The sequence below is a fragment of the Polyodon spathula genome, chromosome 3, assembly GCF_017654505.1.
Source record: "Polyodon spathula isolate WHYD16114869_AA chromosome 3, ASM1765450v1, whole genome shotgun sequence".
In the NCBI taxonomy this organism is placed as follows: domain Eukaryota; kingdom Metazoa; phylum Chordata; class Actinopteri; order Acipenseriformes; family Polyodontidae; genus Polyodon; species Polyodon spathula.
This window is the reverse complement of record NC_054536.1, coordinates 12641862-12664517: the sequence shown is the minus strand read 5'-3', so window position 1 is coordinate 12664517 and position 22656 is coordinate 12641862. Positions and strand designations below refer to the sequence as shown.

At 37.1% G+C, this 22656-nt stretch overlaps 1 protein-coding gene across 1 annotated transcript in view; it reads right to left on the bottom strand.

Annotated features, from left to right (window-relative positions):
- LOC121312732 (semaphorin-5A-like) overlaps positions 1-22656 on the bottom strand; it is a 130609-nt gene that overhangs the window by 14714 nt on the left and 93239 nt on the right. The window contains exons 14-17 of the mRNA XM_041244455.1: positions 18912-19093; positions 18216-18359; positions 12940-13087; positions 3937-4162 (exon numbers count right to left, since the gene is read on the bottom strand). Coding sequence (XP_041100389.1) covers positions 3937-4162; positions 12940-13087; positions 18216-18359; positions 18912-19093 — 700 coding nt within the window. The remainder of the gene's footprint in view (positions 1-3936; positions 4163-12939; positions 13088-18215; positions 18360-18911; positions 19094-22656) is intronic.

Genomic DNA, 22656 nt, shown 5'->3' with positions numbered 1-22656 from the left:
GGTAACAAAAGGAGGAGTCCATTCAGCCCATCTAAGCTTATCCGGTTCCTAGTAGCTGATTGATCTTTGTCAAGTTGGGTCTTAAAGGATCCAAGTGATTCTCCCTCAGCAACATGACTAGGTAGTCCATTCCATACCCTCAACACTCTATGTGAAGACATGTCTCCTTCCCTCTGTCCTAAGTCTATCTCCACTTAATTTCCAGCTACGTGCTCCTGTCCTGGTTTTTGTTTTGCTTTAAGTATTGCTTCAGGTTAACTATTTCAATTCCTTTTTAAGACCTCAATCCCCCCTAATTCTTCTTTGTTCTTAGCTGTCTAGGTCTTTCAGTCTATCTTTGCAGCTCAACCCTTTAAACCCTAGGATGAGTCTGGTTGCTTTTTTTTGTACCCTCTTCAGGGCCACAACGTCCCTTTGGTGCTGTGGTGACTAGAATTGGACACAGTATTGTAAGTACGGCCTCAGCAGTGTAGTATACCACCTCATCATAACCTCCTTGGATTTGTGCTTTTGGCAACATTCACAAGCATTCTGTTTGCCTTTTAGTTGCTGACAGTGATGAGTCTATTACAACACGAAGGTCTTTCTCTTGGTGAGCCTGTTCCAGTTATATACCACCCATTTGTTATTTGTATCCTACATTTTTGTGACTGGCATGAAACACTACCTTTGTTGATATTAAATTATATTTTCCACTATATTGTACTATTGTACTCTATTTGAGTTTTCTTGACTGTGAATTTCATATAGTAATAATTAGTTTAGAAACAATCCCAGGTCTTTTGGAGGTCCGCTGTACTTATAGTAAATTTATTATACCAAACCTTAAACTCACAAAGCTTTTAAATCATCAAATCTACATCAATCCATTTTATGAAAGAAAGTATTGCTTGAATATAAAAAGTCACAGAAACCCTCTCCGAAAAGACTAATCTGAACTTTTTATTGCCAACATGCATGAATGGTATGTGCGTGAGTTTATTCTGCCTTTATAGTATCATCTCCTTAAGGGTGATTTTGAAGCTTATTAGATTTATCTGTAATGTGCAGTGATTCTCACCATAAAAGCATTAGGCACTAAAGCCTGTGTAAGGCTATAGGCATCCGTACTTTACACAGGCATCCCTAGCTCAAACAATTTGTAAACATGGAAAAGAATGAACTAAACTAAAATAGAAAAGCATGCAGAAAACACACATTAGGGTATTAAACATGTGGATTATTAAATACAGTATTAGGAAAATGCTAAAATATACAGGATGAGGTGTCCTTTTAACTTCTTTATGTGGACACCATTTGTCTCAAGGTAGGGTTCAAATATCCTTGAAGCGATTCTTCAGATTGGTTTGGAATATTAGTGATGTTTTTTTTTCTACAGCAACATTGCATTCAGCTATGGCTGCAATATTTTTAAATATAAAAACTCTAAATTTCAAAATGTAATTCCTTTTTTATTTTCTGGGACTTAGAGAATTGCACTTGATTGGGTTTTGAGATCGATACCTGTCCTGCAAAAGAACAGTTCAACAGGCAATTTAAGATTTCACTACATATAACAATTCAATATGACCCTGATACCCCAAGAGAAATACGTAATATGATCTTTTGTTTAGGCTGTTTATAATGCAGTATTATATTGTGCAGGACCACTTATCGCAGGAGCGAGCTTGTGAATGAATTGTAAACGAACAGGCACTGCAGCAATTTTGGCCATCACATTCCTCAAAATCAAGTGTAACCCAAGGAATATGGTTCATAGCAAACCTTTAGCTCAGGTGGATGTTTGTTTAAAGCTTAACAAAACCAGGTTAAGTGATAAATCCTCTACACAATTATTTTTTTAGACAGCTTTGTGGGAATGTTGCTTTTATTACCATTCCTTTTTCTGGTCCCACAAAAGCATTATAACAATTTATGTGACAAGATTAAACACCCAATCTACTGCTCAGAGTCAAGGTAGACTTTTCCTGGTCTCCTCCATATGAAATGTGCTAAAGACTAGGATTAAGCATTCACTTTTTCTTACAATTAGCTAGCTGAGTTTTGCCTTGCTCTCTGCAGTCATGCCAATTGGAGATCTAGGGGTTCAGAGACATCATATTTCATGACAACTTTGACTAGATGCATTCTTCTTAGAGCACCTGTCCCTGGAGTGACTGGACTAAGGATGAATTGATTTTGATGAGAACTGGGAAAACAAAAACTTGTAACAGATGTACAAATAGACACTGCATGACATACTTAGAAAATGCAGCTAATGTAATTCCAAAGTATCTTTTCTGTAATAAGGAAGTCTGGGCAAATTCATTTTCTAAATATTAAATTAAATATAAGAGCAAATAAATTATACTGAAATAGAAGGAAGATTTAAAAAAAAATACCTTGTGAATAGAAGATTCATCACACATTGAGAAACTAAAGTTAGGAAAGTTAGGACTACTGGGATTATTTTAACAGTTAGGACTACTGGGATTATTTTAACAGGTCTCTATTATTTTGGTTGGGTAAGACCACTATCGCTTGTTTCACACAAATAATTTCACCCTGTGTGCTATTACGTACAACTTATAGATCCATAGGGGAAAATGCTTAAAGTACTTTATTGCTTTATCTTTTCTTTCAAAAACTTCAATAAGTATAATAACTTACTACATAATTCAAGTGGATCACTGTTAAAAATTAAAGCAGTGAAATAATTCATGCCTGATCATCATACAACGGTGGCTGCCACAAATTAATTTGACTCAAGTTTGACAGCCCAGATTCTCAACAGGCACCAGTAAGGACTTTAATTGTAATGTAATAAAGAAATGTCAACCAGCAGCACAACCTTGTCATACCAGTAGAAAATCAAACAAATGAATTCCAAATACATCATTTGTTCTAAGAAACAGACCCAAATAATCTAACCATAAGAAATGTCAACCTTGCAATAGCTTGGTGGTCCAATTATTAGACACAGGAGCTTATTACCAAGAGGCTCCCAGTTCAATCCAGTGACTCAAACTGTACGGCTCTGAGCCAGCCACTTCACCTCCTTGTACTCCGTCCTTCAGATGAGACGTAGAAATTAGTTCCTATTGTAAGTGACTGCAGGAGCAGTTGTGATGCATAGATCACCCCCTAGTCTTTGTAAGTCACTTGGATAAAAGCATCTGCTCATTGACAAATTAATAATAATACAGTTTTGTAATCATGAAAGTTTCATAAAAGGCTTTGTTTTCTCCCGATGACGGGATAAATGTATCCTTGAAAGCTGATGCTCATTTTATTCCAAAAAAAAGGGTTTGAAAAAGCAAGCCTCTATACATGATTGAAAAGTACACAACTACACAAACATGCCCATCCCCTTCTGAAGCCTTCTTTATAAAGATGATATATTCTCTAGATATCTTGATCAGCAAGCAACCAAAGTAACATCAAGTTACTATACAATTCAATTGAATAAATATGGTTTAGAAAATCAAATAATTCTATCACTCACGTCATGGTATTTGGTTTCCAATTCTTGTTTTCCATTATTTCCTGAAAATTTTTGAGCTCAGTACGAATCATAGATATATTTTTTCTACTTAATACCATTACACAATGCCACTGGTATGTTCACCACAGGAGCATTTTGCATGATCAATGTGAAACTAAAGGTAAGAGAGTGAGACTAATTTGATTATTAGTCTCACCTTGAATACCTGTGCCAGGTTCCCTGCTGACAATTACATTGTGATATGCTAGTTGCTGCTGCTAATGAGGTGCATTGATTGCGTGTCACAATTTAGATTTCATGACAAAACAAGAATTGAAAAGCAAATACCATGAATGACATGTGGGCGAGACAATTATTCAATTTTCTACACAGTACTTATTCTCTATCTTTAAAAATTAGGAAAAAACCTGACAAAAACGATCAATAGATGTCAGGTAACAGATAATGCTCACCATCTGTGGAACACCCTGTTGTGCCGTCACTGGAACAGTAGCGCATCTCGATCCTCTGTCGCCCCACCTCCAACAGGCTGGGATCTGCCAGCCGGGCCTTGCAGGTGTATCTGAAACGCTGCTCATAGTGGCCCCCGTTGTCAGAGATGTTGACTGGAGTCCAGGGTGTCCAGGGAGTTGTCTTTTTCATCTCTGGACAGGAGACAGCGTTACAGGACTGGTACTCCTATTAACAGATTAAAAATATACAGTTTAACAGTGTTATCTTCCAAAATAAAATTATACAAGCTTCAGCTTCAATTACTTCAGTGTTTTTAGTGTCAAGCTCAGCAACATCCATAAGTTTTATGTTGCCGTTTTGCTAGCTCATCTGAACATTTTTCTATTATGTTCTTTGCTGAATATGGCAAGAAGCAAACAACTCAAGCAGAAAAGGTCATTGATCAAGTTGAAACTATAACTGGGGGGGTGGGTTTGGGGGGGTGGGGGTGCACTGTGGAATACAAAAAATGCTGCAGTAAGGCACAAATTACTTTTCAAATTGATTTCCAATCAAAGTTCCTCACAAGTAGACAGAAATGTTTACAGTTTAGCATTATGTCTACAGGCAACAAAAGATGTACTGTATATCTGGTTATCCTAGGATGTATTTCCCTTGTAATGGTACATTGCTGATATTGTATTTTATCATTTCCACACTTAGGGTATATAATTTTTTAATTTTTTTTTTTTAATTGGACATTTACGCTATAAGCAGGGTTGTTAAAGTAAAAAGCTAACCTGTGGCTACAGTTGAAAAGATGCTGGAAGGAGCCGATAGGAGAAAAAAGGATAAGCAGGTATCAGAAGGTAAAATGTTTTTTCCTTTGGAGCATATGTCTGGAAGGTGATACTGCAAGGTCCTCCAGTACCTTTTCCCAAAGCTTTAGTGACTGCCAGACCTTGAAGATCTAAGATCGAAGTCCTCTTTGTTCATCCGTCAAGTTGTCGCAGAGAACAGATTTGAACATTCAGGCAACACTCCCTAAAGCTAGAGTAACCAGTCTGAGAGCCCAAGGTTAAAAAACACAAGAGAATTTCTATTGTGTTTTCAGAAGAAAAATGAGACTGTCAAAAGATGCTTGTTTTTACCACGTTACTTTGTAATTATCTCCCTCATTAATATTTAACAACCTGAGATATCAGGATTGCCCTGTAAAGAAACAAGCAGCATTGTTCAAAATGTCATACAAATAACCTCCACCTGCAAAATATACATTTAAATAAACGCACTGCAACATTTAAATTAATTAGTGCAATCTTTAGGCCTATCTAATTTTTTCTTTAAAGTATGTATCAATGAGAAAGTTGCTATAAATTCAGCATATTGTTATCTATGATGATATTAAGTTTCCTCAGTTCTGAAGTTATGATTTTATATAAAGCTAGAGTGTATAATATATTGAGTCAGTCAGGGAGCTCATGCGATAGATAAAATCTTGTGGTGGTGTCAAGAAGGATTCAGTTATTGCTTAACAAAGCTGTTGTCATCCACAGCTCACACTTCTACTAGTCGGCTCTTTCTTTTCTCTAGCTCTTTCTTTCTTGAGCTTCTTTTCTTCATTCTGTTCTCCTTTCAGTCCAACGCTGGTATTCAGCTCCCATTCCCTTTTACAGGGGAGCTGGAGGAATCCAGTGCCCGCTCCAGCCACCTGGCTGGAAAGTTCCAGGCCGGAAAGATCCAGGCTGGCAGCAGTGGAGCTGTAGGGAAATTCCACAGCCCAGTTATCCATAGAACCTTCTAAAAGGGAGTGGTTGAGGCCCCAGCCTGACTGCGGATTCTCCCGTTCACTCCAGCGCGCTGACCATGTGGTATTAGAATTAAAAAGAAACAGAATCTCTTACTACGACTACCCTTCACAACAAATTGGAAATATTAAAAGATTTGAAAATATGCTACAATCTATATAATTTTGAGAAAAACAGACACAGTACTACCAACTGTTCACCCACCCAGTCTCTCAGTGCATTGTTTTTGGAAGGTTAGGATTATGTCCTAAAGTCACCTCGAACCGAGTACATTCATGTGTGGAGGGTAGGAACAGAGTACGTTCATGTGTAGAGGGTAGGTCAGTCATGTTTAAAATCACCAGTGGGATGAGTTTCACATTTGATCTAGGAAATATGCATTTAAAGTCCACAGCTAGTAAATTATTTCAGTAATAACTGAATTACAACTACCATCAAAAGTGGCATAATTCCAAACCTGTCACTATTATAACCCTACAGAGAAAGCTATCAAAGTTGCAAAACAATATTTGAATGAAAAAAGGGTGCTTTACCTAACTGATAGCACTTGTATGTTCTGCTTGCTGGAGAAATGAATGCATCATTAGCATCAGAACAGCTTCAATAACCCTATTTAGGGTGACATGGCTTAAACCACTGTATTTCTTGGATCTCAACTTCAAATTGATAACAGTCCCTGAATCGTAACTGCTTCATATGCAAAACAAAATTGAATTTAATTAGGCAGCCATGCCTTGCAATAGTCCCAGACATGTGGACATTCATTTAAATTTTCAGTGCTAAATAGACATGCATTCATTTAAAACCCCATTACTATATTACTAGCTTTAGAGTCCTTTAAAGCGACCAAGAGATGCAGAAAGAAAACTGATTGAGAATAATCTAATGTGTGTTCTACTGGTCCTATTTTTTTTCTTTGTGGGCAAATTGCCCATGTAATAAATGTAAAATGGAGGGGGCAATTTTTCTGTGGTTTACATGTTAAAGGACCGCAGTGAATCATCAAAGACCTCTATGGGCATGTGTCTCCCAGCTGTTTCAGTCATACATACCACCTTTGCATTCAGCCTTACCCATATGTGTACACATTAATGAATGATGTGTTTTGTGTTACCCCGTATTTTTTTCACATTCCCCTGGACCGCGCTTATTTGTCTAGGATTTTGTGAATTTTATTTCATTTTGGTGTGTGTGTGTGTGTGTGTGTGTGTGTGGGGGGGGTGTTATTCATGTATCCCGCTTTTTTATTTGATTTGGGAAAGTACCGCTGCTCAGCACAGCATCTGGTTGTTCTGCCCTTGTGTTTGAGAGCTGTCTAACTAACTAAGAAATGGCTAATGTTCCATTGGCATTGTGCTAAAAGGGCACTGTTTTATATCATTACATTCACTCTGGGATTTTTTAAATATTAAAACAGAGGTTTTTTAGGGGTTCCCAGAACACCGACCTTTACAGATGGTTCTCAACAGGGACTGTAAGTTTGAGTAACTTCCTGGGGGCTGTGCTGTAGTTCATGATACTATCTGTACATGTAATACAGAAGAGATAAATTCAAACAGATTTCTCTAACAAGTGATTTGCAGTTTGTAGCGTTCTTATAACAGCTGCTAACCTTCCAGACATGAAAACAAATACTATTACTGTTTTATAGTATTTGTAATACAACCACAGCTGTAAAGCAAATAAAAATAATTAATTACAATGACATTTAAAGCTACTTACTGTTTAAAGTTTGATATTCAGTTAATTGTAGACTTCGACAACAAGCTAGAACAATTTGAATATAGCATGAATATTAAACTGCATTTTAATCATCAGTAGCAGTCGGCATACACTGTTATACATAGAATATCACATAGAGTGCTGTACTGCACCGTGAGCGGGTGAGGCTCTACTACAGTATTGTGGCAAAGTGCCCCGCCCCTGTGTGTATTATGTGTTGTATGTTGTGTGTTAATGTTGGTGTATAGTCATTGGTACACAGGATATAAACGGGTCTGTGTAACATGAATGTTTAAAATGTATATTTGTATTTAGGCACGAGGATTGCACAGCACTTCACGTGCAAGTAAAATGTAATAATATGTGAGCACGGGGAATTGCACTTTATTAATTCACATGCAGTTGGTTTATTTTCTATGTAATAACTGCTTTTCCACAGTCAGACTGGTGTGGATGATATCAACGTACATACAGAAATCTAAATTTCCAGTCCAGCACTTCTCCAACTAACTGACAGCAAACAATGGCTGTGCTGTTGTCATCAGCACAATACAATATGATACAAGTTCTGCTGCAGCAGCTGCTAGAGATACAAGCCTGACTGAAAGCATAGGTATACAAAAAGCCATTGAGAAGATAACACAGACTGCATAGCGATTTAATCTATATAACACAGGCACAATACCTGTCACTGGTACGACAATGCGACAGAGCTTCACCATAGTGGTGCTGTCATGTATCACAAATATATTTGTTTCAGGTTACGTGTATGATGTTGAAGAAAAATATTCTATTGTTGTCTAAGTATGTAGAGAGGCTGTCCCCTTTCAGTTCCAGAATAGCAACCTCATACTGGATATCAGGTCTGTAATGTTGTAAATGAAAATGAACACTAACTGAGAGTTTGGGTTTCTGAAAGCTCTGCCTCACTGACGTCAGTTATTTATCTGTCCTCAGAAATTATCTCAGAAAAACACTCCCGTTTTAACCCAGTACAGTACAGCAAAAACACATCCCGGTTTAACCCAGTACAGTATAGCAAAAACACATCCCCGTTTAAACCAGTACAGTACAGCAAAAACACACCCCAGTTTAACCCAGTACAGTACAGCAAAAACACATCCCGGTTTAACCCAGTACAGTACAACAAAAACACATCCCGGTTTAACCCAGTACAGTACAGCAAAAACACATCCCGGTTTAACCCAGTACAGTACAGCAAAAACACATCTCGGTTTAAACCAATACAAATGTTCTAACAACTAGGGCTTTTGATTTGTTGAATGAAACTTTTTGAAATGATAAATTGTTGAAATTGAAATGTGCATTTACTTATTTTTCATAACTGTCATCAAAATAATACATGATATTACCAACTGCAATAAAACACGCACTAAATATGTCAAGTTTCATAAAAAAACAGACCCAAACATTCAATGAATTACTAGCAAGAAGGGCTCTACTATAGTGTTACTTTTGGTTGTGCACTGTAGTATGCCAGACATAACGAATGTCAAAATGATATGGGTATGGGTTACCAATTCCTTACATCTTTACACCTCTTATAATACTGTATGGATCTCTAGGCGAGACACAGAACCATCTGTTGTCAATGTTTGAACTTACTCTTCCCTGCCTACAGAAAAGAACTGAAGCTAATTATGTGACAATCTTTCAATATTGGCTTCTACGATGTTATAGGAAAACAAGCAGAACCTCAAAGTTACAAACACAGGGAATACAGGGCGTTCATTTGCATTAACAAACTAAATACTGTTTTAGACAATTGCTAAAACCAAAGTCCTACAGTGCTCAGAGCACTGTTAAGAAAACATTCCATTTCTCAATTGCATATAGTTAACAGATGTTAAGGTTATATAGGTATTTGTTTTTCAATTTTTTTTAATGGAAAGTGGATGTTTGTTTGGAAATATTTGGTCGGGAATTGATGGTGGTCAGCAATTTAGAAGCCAGGATCCTTTCTATAATGAACAATCTTGTTAATATTAACATAAGAACATAAGAACATAAGAAAGGTTACAAACAATGCCATTTGGCCCATCTTGCTTGTTTGGTTGGTAGTAGCTTATTGATCCCAGAATCTCATCAAGCAGCTTCTTGAAGGATCCCAGAGTGTCAGCTTCAACAACATTACTGGGGAGTTGATTCCAGACCCTAACGATTCTCTGTGTAAAAAAGTGCCTCCTATTTTCTGTTCTGAATGCCCCTTTGTCTAATCTCCATTTGTGACCCCTGTTCCTTGTTTCTTTTTTCAGGTCGATAAAGTCCCTTGGGTCGACATTGTCAATACCTTTTAGAATTTTGAATGCTTGAATTAGGTCGCCACGTAGTCTTCTTTGTTCAAGACTGAACAGATTCATTTCTTTTAGCCTGTCTGCATACGACATGCCTTTTAAGCCCGGAATAATTCTGGTTGCTCTTCTTTGCACTCTTTCTAGAGCAGCAATATCTTTTTTATAGTGAGGTGACCAGAACTGCACACAATATTCAAGATGAGGTCTTACTAGTGCATTGTACAGTTTTAACATTACTTCCCTTGATTTAAATTCAACACTTTTCACAATGTATCCGAGCATCTTGTTAGCCTTTTTTAATAGCTTCCCCACATTGTCTAGATGAAGACATTTCTGAGTCAACAAAAACTCCTAGGTCTTTTTCATAGATTCCTTCTCCAATTTCAGTATCTCCCATATGATATTTATAATGTACATTTTTATTTCCTGCGTGCAGTACCTCACACTTTTCTCTATTAAATGTCATTTGCTATGTGTCTGCCCAATTCTGAATCTTGTCTAGATCATTTTGAATGACCTTTGCTGCTGCAACAGTGTTTGCCACTCGTCCTATTTTTGTGTCATCTGCATATTTAACAAGTTTGCTTACTATACCAGAATCTAAATCATTAATGTAGATTAGGAATAGCAGAGGACCTAATCCTGATCCCTGTGGTACACCACTGGTTACCACACTCCATTCTGAGGTTTTTCCTCTAATAAGTACTTTCTGTTTTCTACATGTTAACCACTCCCTAATCCATGTACATGTGTTTCCTTGAATCCCTACTGCGTTCAGTTTGAGAATTAATCTTTTGTGCGGGACTTTTGTGCTTTGCAATTATCCATTATCGATGTTGCATCCTCAAAAAAATCATGCAAGTTAGTTAGACACGATCTCCCTTTCCTAAAACCATGTTGACTGTCTCCCAGGACCCTGTTACCATAAAGGTAATTTTCCATTTTGGATCTTATTATAGTTTCCATAAGTTTGCATATAATAGAAGTCAGGCTTACTGGTCTGTAGTTACCTGGTTCAGTTTTGTTTCCCTTTTTGTGGATCTGTATTACATTTGCAATTTTCCTGTCTGTTGGTACCACCCCTGTGTCAAGAGACTGCTGCATGATCTTGGTTAGCGGTTTGTAAATAACTTCTTTCATTTCTTTGAGTACTATTGGGAGGATCTCATCCAGCCCAGGGGATTTGTTTATTTTAAGAGCTCCTAGTCCCTTTAACACTTCTGCCTCTGTTATGCTAAAGTTATTTAAAACTGGATAGGAACTGGATGACATGTGGGGCATGTTGTCCGTATCTTCCTTTGTAAAAACTTGTGAAAAGTAATCATTTAATATATTTGCTATTTTTTTTCTTCATCTATGATTTTGCCATTTGTATCTCTTAGACATTTAGCCTCCTCTTTGAACGTTCTCTTGCTGTTGTAATATTGGAAAAACACTTTGGAATTTGTTTTAGCCCCCTTAGCAATGTTCATTTCTATTTCTCTCTTAGCCTTTCTAATTTCCTTTTTGACTTGCGTTTGCAGTTCCCTGTACTCTTTCTGTGTACTTTCTTTTTGGTCCCTTTTTAATGCTCTGTAAAGTGCCTTTTTTCACCGAATATTTTTTTAAATTGATCTATTAAACCATTTTGGCAATTTAGTTTTACATTTAGATTTGTCTACTTTAGGGATGTAATTGTTTTGCGCCTCTAGTACTACATTGTTGAAGAACAACCATCCTTTTTCTGTGGATGTTTTCTCTATTTTACTCCAATCTACTTCTGTTAGTCTCTGTTTCATACCTTCATTGTTTGCTTTTCTAAAATTGTAAACCTTAGCCTTAGTCATTACTTTTGGGGTTTTAAAAAACATTTCAAATGAGACCATGTTGTGGTCTGAGTTTGCTAGTGGTACTCTGACCTCTGTTTTAGTTATTCTGTCTTCATTATTTGAAAAGACTAATCAAGGCATGCCTCCCCTCTAGTCGGTGCCTTGACAAATTGTGTTAGGAAGCAGTCCTTTGTCATTTCCACCATTTCAATTTCATCCGTCTTGCTACCCACCGTGTTTTCCCATTTTATATGGGGGAAGTTGAAAAACGAACGAAATACATTTAGCTACCAGAATAAGGGAGTATGGGGAAATGTTCGTTCTCTTCATTATATTATATAAATTAATGAAAACTTGGCAGCCGAAGTAAGCATTTCATTTAAATTAGAAAAGTTGTCTACAATATCAGTTCATATCAGAAAGGTAGCAACTTTAATTGGGATGTTTGTGAGCCATAAATGACTTTGGTGAATTTGGAAAAGCAGTTACAGTAAAGTTTCATATTCACTAGCCTTTGCAAGTAAACAGGGTGTCTGAAATCTGCTTGTGCAGTTTAATTTTTTGAAACAGAGCAAGGTCAGGCTTAGTCCAAGCATGGTCCAGTTAATATAAAACTATTATATTTAACATGTTCATTATAGCTTGAATTTAAATGAAAATAACGGGTTTTGCCACTGCATGTAAAATGGTTTTATTCAAAGGCTTATGATAAACCCCTACAGTCTTTGTCCAATATTTTGTTAACATTTGTATATGAAAGTAAACTAATCTGAAAAGGTAGCAAGAGAACTCTAATTGAACGAATGTAGTACAGTTTTACATTCTGCACCAGATAAAGAGCGTGGCCTATCTTTCCACACCTATGCTGTTTTTTCAATACTACAGGACTTTAAATTATCAAAGTTTTATTTTTATTTTTTTATTTCTTGGATTTTATTTATCCTACAATCTATATTCCAACATTATCATAGAAAAGCTATACGTTAATTTTATTTTATTTTATTTTCAAAATAACTAAATTTGCTTCCCGGTAAATGGCCATAAAATGATTACAATAATTGATTACAATAATTATATTTGGTATTCAGCAACTATTTAAAGAGCTGTTTCATGTGTCACTTTAGCTTTGTTCAAATAAAAAAAGTATAAGACTGGCAGCTGTTAGGTCACAAACATTGTATAGTCCTACAGCCCAGTCACATGACAGGACAGAATGCAAGCTATTTTTTGCAGTACAGGAAAATGGTATACTTTGTGAATAATACAGCAAGTCTAGAAAGCAGACACATCCCTGTCCCTTTTAGATACCACGGAAACTCACATTGGTAACCACTACAGCTGTTGCCTTTGCTGTGAGATAAAACACGTACCAGACTACAACCGGGACATTCATTCCCATTCTCACAGGTCCTGCGTCGGGCCTGAACCCCTCCCCCGCAAGGAGCGGTGCAGCGTTCCCATGAACCCCAACTCGACCAGTAGATATGCGGCGGACAGGGCAGGTGCTCATTGCAGTATCTACAAGGGAAAGGAAACAGGGTTACATGGAAGTTACATGCTTGTAACAGCTTAATTGTTTACATAGATGTTTTCTAAGAGAACTGTTTGCCCTTTACCCTATTGCTGTCTACATTGTTTAAAAGGTTAGACTGTTCATTTTATACACACTAAATTGTAAAATTAATTGAGTTTTTATCAGGATTTATGGTGACACCTGGACCAAGGATTAATATAAAATATTAGACTTTCTTGTAAGGGTCAGTTTTCCAAATGCTTTGCAGACCCAGTGAAACACAAGGCAGAACAGAAGTCCGAATATCCATATTTTTAATGACAGAGTGACTATGTATCATGTGGAAATGTGGTATCCATCTGTAAAATGGTAGAGTAAAAAGGGTAAATTTTTACCTGAGATTTTGGCTTTATTCTACTTATAAAGTACAGAGTCAGCCCAAGCTCAGTAAACCAATGCAATATGAGCTACAGAGAGATAATGTCATGGTCATCTTGGGATATTAAATTTGAATTAAATCTCACCAAGAGGAGCCATAAAGTGCTAAATTAGCCAGAAATGGGTATTAAAGCATTCCCTACTTTCACAGTGATGTCAAGCTTTTCGCAGTAACATCAACCGTCTTTTTTTTTTTTTTTTTGTCAAGAACTTGGACTTATCCACTTCGCGAATATCTTATATATATATATATATATATATATATATTATATATAGATATATATATATATATATATATATATAGAATCCTCTTAAATGTTCCTTTTGCTTCTTCTATGCTTCCTTAATACCATATCCCCTCAGATATGAGATGCTGTGTTTCAGTTTGGGCTGGTTCCTGATTTAATTTCTTTTAATATTTGTTTCTATAAAAAAAAGAACAATTTCAGATCTATTTAGGACTGATATTTTTGTAAAATAATTAGGCCCCCAAGGCCTCTCATTATTGAATTGAGAGGGAGCTGTGACTCTTATATAGCCTGGGACTAGATGTACTTGTGAGGACACAGAGGTCGTGACTGATTAGTGACCGATTACTTAATTGCATACAATGGCAGGTGTGCCAAGGAAAGCCAATTTTTCGAAAGAATACATTGATACAATTATTGAAATGGTAGGGCAATACAAATCCGGTACGTTGTCAGGAAGTTTAGTCACAAAGAAAAGAAAAAAGTGTCAGATGATCATGGACTGTGGTGGAACAGAGAGCAGAGAACAATAGAAAGAAATGGGTAGATCAAGCGAGAAGAACAAAATTAAAAGGAGGGAAAGGAAGGGAGATGAAAAATGAACTAAATATAATTGGTAAAGTAGCTGTTGCTGATATACTGAGAGGATTGGAATAAACAAAAAAAGAAAAGCAGATAGCAGATAGCAACTCTTCCTGCTGTCTTTGACCCAACGTAAGTAAACACATCTTTTTGTTATTGATCCAAGTAAGCAATAATTAAAATAGCAAAATAGTTACACAACTTAGTTACACAAATAAAATGCATTATTACAGTGTACTCCGTTTATAAGAATCACATCCGTCCCTGATGATTTGATTCTTATAAGCGGTTGAATCTTAAAAACTGACAGATAAGATTGCAATTAGCAAACGCATGCCTCCGTGCATCAGTAGTTTAAACATGTAATATGATCTTGATTATTTTTACTTGAGGCAGCAGAATCCTATTTTACTACAGTATACTTGAGACGCGATCATCTTGTGAGGGTGCCTAGTTTAACTGTCATGTGGTATTACTTGTAATGTCCTTTGAATTAAAATAACATTGCAGTACAGTATTTTACTGTCAGGACTAGCACCGCATTTAAGCGATGCAAAACTTAACGGAGATGCAAAGCTTTGGAATTTCCCTCCCATGCTGCTACGCAATCCCCCTCCCTCTACATGCATATCACACAATAACAGTGCTGTACTCGGTACCTATTCAATGAATGTGTATTCACTTTATTAAAACTAATTTTCACTAACAGCGAAAACAAAAATACCTGTACACTGCAATCATACGTCTTTCTTTTTCCTGCCATGTCGACACACATAAACTGCACAACTTGCTTTTTTTTCTACTGGGAGTCACTGCTGATCAAGGATTATACTGCACACGCTGTGTACGTGCCGAATTACGCGAGGTGTGATCAAATTCAAATTCAAAAATAGCTTTATTGGCTGTACACGTCATTGCACTTGATACAGTGTTGTATTACATGCAGTCAGTTTGCCCCGAAATGATTCTTATAAGCGGATTGCTTGATTCTTACAAGCAGAGTATTTTAGCATGGTTAGTATAGGAATGATTTTGTCCCAGTGGTTTTGATCACTATATGCGGTTGCTTCTTATATCAGTAATTCTTATAAACGGAGTGCATATTATTATTATTATTATTATTATTATTATTATTATTATTATTATTCTTACCCACTGTCACCCAAAAATTCACCCATCACCAATATCTCCACTGGCAAAGCGATCAGCGATTTCACAATTTGCCCAAATAAAGCTGATGTTTGTACTCCAAGGGTATGGAATGGCAGCATCTAACACAGACATTTTGGCATGTGAGATGGCTTGAATATTAATGGAACTAAAATATTTCCTGCATATGTACAAGTGCTCACTCATAGCAGGGGACAAAATTGGTATTTGAGATCCAGCTATAGCAAATTTCTTGATCTAATAAATGTTATTGTAATATAATGTTTTTTATTATTGGAACTCAAAGTTAATTCAGCTGACAACTTTGTGGGCTTTATTCCAGGGTGCAAAGTTGCTGACTTTTTTGAAAAAGAAATTTAAAAACGTGTTTTAAAGTTTTTGTTTCAGGCATCTTTAAGTTAGGTTGAAACTGATTAATAAAATCAATTTAGGTTATTTTCTGTTTCTATCAAAAAATACGTTTGGCCACTTTAAGATTAGTAATCTCCCTTCTTGGCAATCAGTACTTTCCTTCTCAGTCTATATACATATCAAGAGGATTTAACCGGTCCCTGAGTACTCTTTCCCTTCTGATTTCCCTGCTATATCAACAGTCAACTAGTTCTTTTAGTGGCATTGGTATGTCCGAAAACAGGATATGCAAAGAAAATTGCAACTTGTGGTGCTGTCTGGCTGTATCAAGTTTCAGTCAAAATTACGATTTTTATGGAAGCCAAATTTTAAGCCTGCAACTCCAATTCAGTGCAAATCGCTTCTATGAAACAGTCCCATGGACTCTAAAGGATCCTGGTTGTTAACTGTCATGCCTATGTAAACTCAACCTGTCTGCCAGGACTCTGGCTTTGTCATGATGCCAGAGAGCTGCACGTAAACCTTATTATTGATCACTAATCAGCATCATCTGGCATAACAGTGGAGAGCACAGGGTGTTTTTTTTTTCTTCAAAAGAAAAGAGAAAGCATAAAAGTGCAACATTGTGAATATAAGTCTGACAGTTTAAAAATAAATTCCCCACATTAACCAAACAAAACCTTACACCAGTCATGAAACTAAAATCCACAGCCTCAGAGATATCTGAAACCATGCAAAGTGCTGCTTCGCAGTAAAGAAGGGAAACAAGTTCTTAAAACATCTACCTTCCCTTTCAGATGCTGACTTAGCATAATTTGTCCCCCCAACACAAGCAATATCATTATATTTGATACATTCAGGAAAGCTCTATAAACATCAGGTATGTTTTCACAGCTAAGATTCATTGCTGGGTGAATCTGATGGCAACTGCTACGGTTCCTGCCAAGTTTTCTGGCAGATCTGCAATCTGGACTCTCAAGTGCCTAGAAGCCACCCCTCCCCTCCCCTAGCTTGCTTGATTTCTGTTTCAGTACAGCCTAAAATGTTGTTTGTGACCTTGTCATGACCTTTATCCTAGTCTAACCCTTATGGTGGCTGTAAAAAACAAAAATAAAAAATGGGCCAATCAATTCAGCTCAAAAATAAGCTACCGCAAATAAATCTTTTTTTTTTTTTTTTTTTTTTTTTTTTAAATTTGATTTTAAAGATTCAACATTCTTGGTATAACTTGGGATGGAGTTCCTAAGGCAGGAAGCAGAACAACTAAATGCCCTTGTCCCTCCTGATTTTAGACAACTTCCAGGAACTACCAAAAGCTCAGCCTTCACTGATTACTGTACTGTTACCATTACCATATGGGTATGTACCTCCTAAAGACCTGAAACCTGAATACTGTATAGCAAAGCTGCTCAGTAAGCCTGTGACGCAGTCATGGCTCACCGCCGAGGACATAAAAGGACTGAGCTCACAGATCTCAGCTTATTTTTTTCTTCAAGCCTGCTGCAATCATGGACGCAGCAACCTTTTAGGTTTCTATTTCAGGGAACCAGGGTTATGCTAATAACCTAACATTCCCTTTCAAGTATAAAATGTATCCATTACCATATGGGTGAGTATACCAAAGCCGTCGCAAGGGCAAGATTGTATAACGACTGGAATGCTACAAGACTCAGCCAAGAGGCTGCCCTGTGCTTTATCATACAGAACCCCAGTAACAAATAGCGAAAAAACTGAGGGAGAACTCACTTCTATGCCTGTGTTGGTAAGTGTTGCAATGATATTTGTACAGTAGTAGAGTTAAAAAGGTATGGTGCACTACATGTATGTCAGAAAAGCCCCCCTCCCCAGACACATACATATTTATCAAGCAGTATCAATTTGAAACCCTGTGCTTCCTACCACAAATGACCTCAACATGAAATTAGGGTTGCTGGCTTAGTAATCAGTTTATCAACAACTAAAACTATAAAATATCCTTTTGAGAAAATCCTGCTGATCCTGGATCTTAAAATAAAAACAGTTATCAGGATACTCACAATAAATACTACAGCCCTAACTAGCAGAAACTGAAATTTATTTTATTTTTATTTTTCTATCCTCACTGACCTCACTGGAACTAATAATTTGTCAGATAATTCTTCCCAGTTACTGTTCATCTGTGAGGTTTTATCAAATGAAGAATATGTCACATTGCAAACGTCTCTCTTTTAATTTGTTTAACATACAAAATATATAAATAGCACCCTTGACACAGATCATTTTGGACCTGTTCTAAAGTTCTGTTACCTGCAGTGCTGCAAGGCTATTAAGTTTCCCTCTCATTCGGGAATGTGATGGCACATACCTCTCCTCCCTGTTTTGGCCCACACAGACTCGTCCTCCATGTCGAGGGCTTGGGTTACTGCAGGAGCGCTGCCGAACCTGAAAGCCGATCCCACAAGTAGTGCTGCAGGGAGACCAAACAGTCCAAGGTGTCCAGCCTCCATTCCTGACCAAAGAGTGCTGCCATTAGCGGTGAGCCAAAATTCCAATGGAACATAACACATAATGGTGGCAGTCATCATATTATCACGGTTTAGTTTAAAATAATCTAGTTAAAAAAAACAAACTGCAAATGATTGGAAATCGTGTATGCAAGGAAAACGGCAGAGGAATGCAACACAATAAATATAAATAATAACAAACAGCTACCTGACTGAATGGACAATTGCTTATTGACTCAACCAACTTGATAGATATAGAGAAATAAGTGCTTTTATACTGAATCAAATGATGTGTAATGGGAAAGTAATGGTTGGACAATAACATGGTTTTGTACTAATTGCAGCCAAGGGCAGCTTCAATGGTATTAGTGATAACATATTTGTATTTTCACATACCAATGCTATCACAATATTTTACAATATATGGTGCACATGATTTATTATTTCAAAATGTAAATTAAAATACTGATATGCATTATATATAACAAATCTCATCTTTGTTTAATGAAAATAGAATTAAAAAAAAAAAAAAGCTGATTTCCATAATTGTAAAGCACCTGGAGCAGTTGGCGACTTCCATGCTTGGGCCTTCACACAGCTGACCACCACACTGTGGGGCTGGACTGTCACAGGATCTACTCCTGCAGTGGCAGGAACCAACACTATTGTCATCAGTGTGGCTGCAAGGTTTCCATAGTGACCAAGCTCCATAGTGCCCGTCAATGGTCACATTCTTTGACTGTTAACAAAAAACAAAAAATCAAATTTTAATATTATATTGTTTTATTTTGTATAATGAATAAATGTAACATGTGAATAGCTGTGCTGATCCCCATACATGACGTATGGATATATAGTATATATAATATAAGTATATATACTTTTTTGGTGATACCTTTGTAATAGGATCAGCTGCAAAATGTAAACAAATATATACACTTTTAAAAACTAAGAGACTGTTGTGGTCTTGAAAGCTTGTGCATATGGTACTTTTGTCTAGGTCACCTCATAAATTAAGAATTTTACTTAAAAACTGCAAATATTTATACAGAAGCACAACCAGTGTTCTACACTATTGTATGCTGCCCTTGTATTTTTTGTATTTGACCCACATCGTTACCAGTGTTTCAGTTACTGTTATGTTATTTTACTTTGGCATGTTTCTGACTTAGAAGACAATTTGCAGCTTACAGCACACATTTTTTTCCAACATATGGTATGTGTCCTTGAAAATGTTTCACTTGTCTTTGGTTCATGTCTGGCCCTTGCTGCATCTATTGAAAATTGACAAGGATGCTGGGAAACTGAACTGTTCAGCATGGAGAATCCGCTTAAATGAATGGCAATGAATGAATGATGATGATAGCGATTGCAATTGCAGATGATTTATGACTGTGAAGGGCGCTCAGGGCCAGAGTGAAATATACATTTGGCCGGAGGTCTCGTCCACGGGCGCCGGACAGCTACCTGTGCGAGGCTGGCTGGAAATACATGAACAGTTACATGCATCCCAGTGCTGCAGATAGGACGTGGCTATGAGCCACCTCCCCCCGAAATGACGAGGCTGCCAAACCATGAATGAATAATGAAAAATATTTAACGCTCTCCACAGTGGCACTCTGCTACCTAACCCCCAAATATTGAATTTAATGAAAATCAGCAGCTGAAACACGATCCGTCCCCCAGAGCATGACTGAGCCGGGGGAGAGAGCCCAGCCTCTCAAACCCGACACGGCACCCCGCAGAACTACTAAATACGAACCGCTCAGCTCTCAGGTAAGGAAAAAAACCCTACTCACAGTTTTAAAAATTTTTTTTTTTGGGGGGGGGGAGGGACCTCAGGAAATCCGTGGCTGAGGGCTGTAAGCGGTCAACTCCCATTTCGGCTTCCCAGCGCTTGACTGACAGCCGAAACAAAAAGAAGCGACAAGAAAGAATAATACACAGAGCTTTTATACGCTTGCTGATGACTTATTGGTTATGGGCAGATTCTCCTTCCAGAAAAGCAACCAAGTTTACAATTTAAGTGCCCAGCAGATTGGCAATGGCGTTACCGTATATGAGAGAATGTGTTGCTGTGTTATTCACTGGGCATGATCGAGGGCTACGTGGAGTAAGGGACGTCGGGAATTAATGAAAGACATGAGCTTGTAACTTAAATAGTAGGGAGATTCCCCTTGGCTCACAGAGAGCCATCCTTGTGAAGGTGAGACCAAACCGATCGGTTTCCAAGGCTGGGAAGCAACTGTTACATTCCCCAAGGGGGTCTAGAGATGTCAGTGATAGGTACATTTGGCCGGGGGGTCCCCCTTGGCTCTCAGAGAGCCTTCCTCGTGGAGGATGAATCCAGTGGCGTCTGGGCTTCTCAGGTTGGGAAGCGAGCTTCCCTGAATAAAACACAAGTTTACAATACCACATTATTGAACACTGCTCTGATTCAGGTCAAGATAATCCTTGTTTGATCAGATCACTCGATTGAAACCAAAGCAAAATGTTGAACATCTGGAGAAGAAGCCCCCTGCACAATTGAGTCATCATTTGAACTTTGTTTTTTAACAACCCCCTTCTGTACTTTTTTTCCTGAGATAATATAATTTTTGAGCAGTTCATTTTATAAACAGTTTTGTGATAAACAGTTAAACCCTTATAAAAGTACATAAGTGTTTCTATAAAAACACTCTATAGTGTTGATTTAGTATATTAGCAGTTTAGTTTATCAGTAATGTGACACTTCTGGCAAGCAGTTTTTCTTCGTTATTCACTTTAGTTCTGAGAGCTACATTAACTTATTATTATTTTTTTTGATTAAGATATAACACATTCCAGGGTCAGTTCCCCACAAGGACTTTTTCATCATTCATGTGACAATAAAGGTAACAGAGAGAGAATGTGTATGTGTAATTTGATTAGGCATTCTTTCAGTTAGTGTCACACTTGCTTGGTCTGAGGTTTAACTTAAAAACCACTAACTTTTTTTTTAACATAAATTAATGCCAGATAGAGTTATTTAAAATGAAATGCTCTCAGAATTGAAGATTTGTGACCTGTGTAGTGAATTTAAGTGCAAAACAGGTATGATTTATGGAATTATTTTATTAGGTAAAATTACTTAAATGGAACACAAAACCTAGCATCTTGAATGGCCAGCAAAATATTATGTGTTTACTGGTCATTTGTATATCAATTAATAAAAATATCAAGCTTTGTTGTCTAATCACGTCAAATTGCACTTTAAAAGGAATATAAATAAATCTGTGAACAATAGCACATTAGAACGAGACAGTGCTGTCTCTGTCGAACCTACAGATGTCTAAGGTTTTATCAAGCCAAACAACAACGACAACACAGCACAGTAACATATTACCATAACCGGTCTCTACAAATTCAAGATAATCAGAAGAAACAAGTATAGTCACCATTGGACTGGAAAGTTGGGTTAGTTCTCAGGCTATTTAGTTGTAACTCTGAAACAATAACTCTGTGGCAGGCTGACTTTCCGTGAAGATGATAAATATACCTACAATCTGAACACAGACAGAGAAAACTGAACGAGTGTCCAGGGTTTGCTACCTGGTCCAACAGCTCTTCCTGTCATCTAAGATGGCACTTCCAGCAGTGTGAGGTCATTGAAACTCAGCATGTACTACCAAAGGCTTGAAAACAGTAATCATTTTAGAAAGGGCTTGGCTATAAAGTCTTTTTCAAGACAAAATTGAATTCCAACCATTCCAAATCTTTGTAAGCTAACTTGCAGTTTATTTTTGAAATCTGAACACATTATTTATTTGAATACATAGTTTCACATAACAGAGCTGATTGACTTCATGATTTATACCAAATATGACAAATGTAAACCAGTGTAGTTCATTACAGAAGTTAATATTAGACGACACAGAAGAGTTAACAGCAATTTGCTATAAGAACATAAGAAAATAAGAAAGGTTACAAACGAGAGGTGGCCACTGAGCCCATCTTGCTCATTTGGTTGTTAGTAGCTTATTGATCCAAGAATCTCAAGCAGCTTCTTGAAGGAGCCCAGGGTGTCAACAACATTACTGGGGAGTTGTTTCCAGACTCCCACAATTCTCTGTGTAAAAAAGTGGCTCCTATTTTTTGTTCTGAATGCCTTTTATTTTAGCCTGTCTGCATATGACATGCCTTTTAAACCAGGAATAATTCTGGTCACTCTTCTTTGCTCTCTTTCTAGAGCAGTAATATCCTTTTTGTAGTGAGGTGACCAGAATTGAACACAATGTTCTAGATAAGGTCTTACTAATGCATTATAAAGTTTTAACATTACTT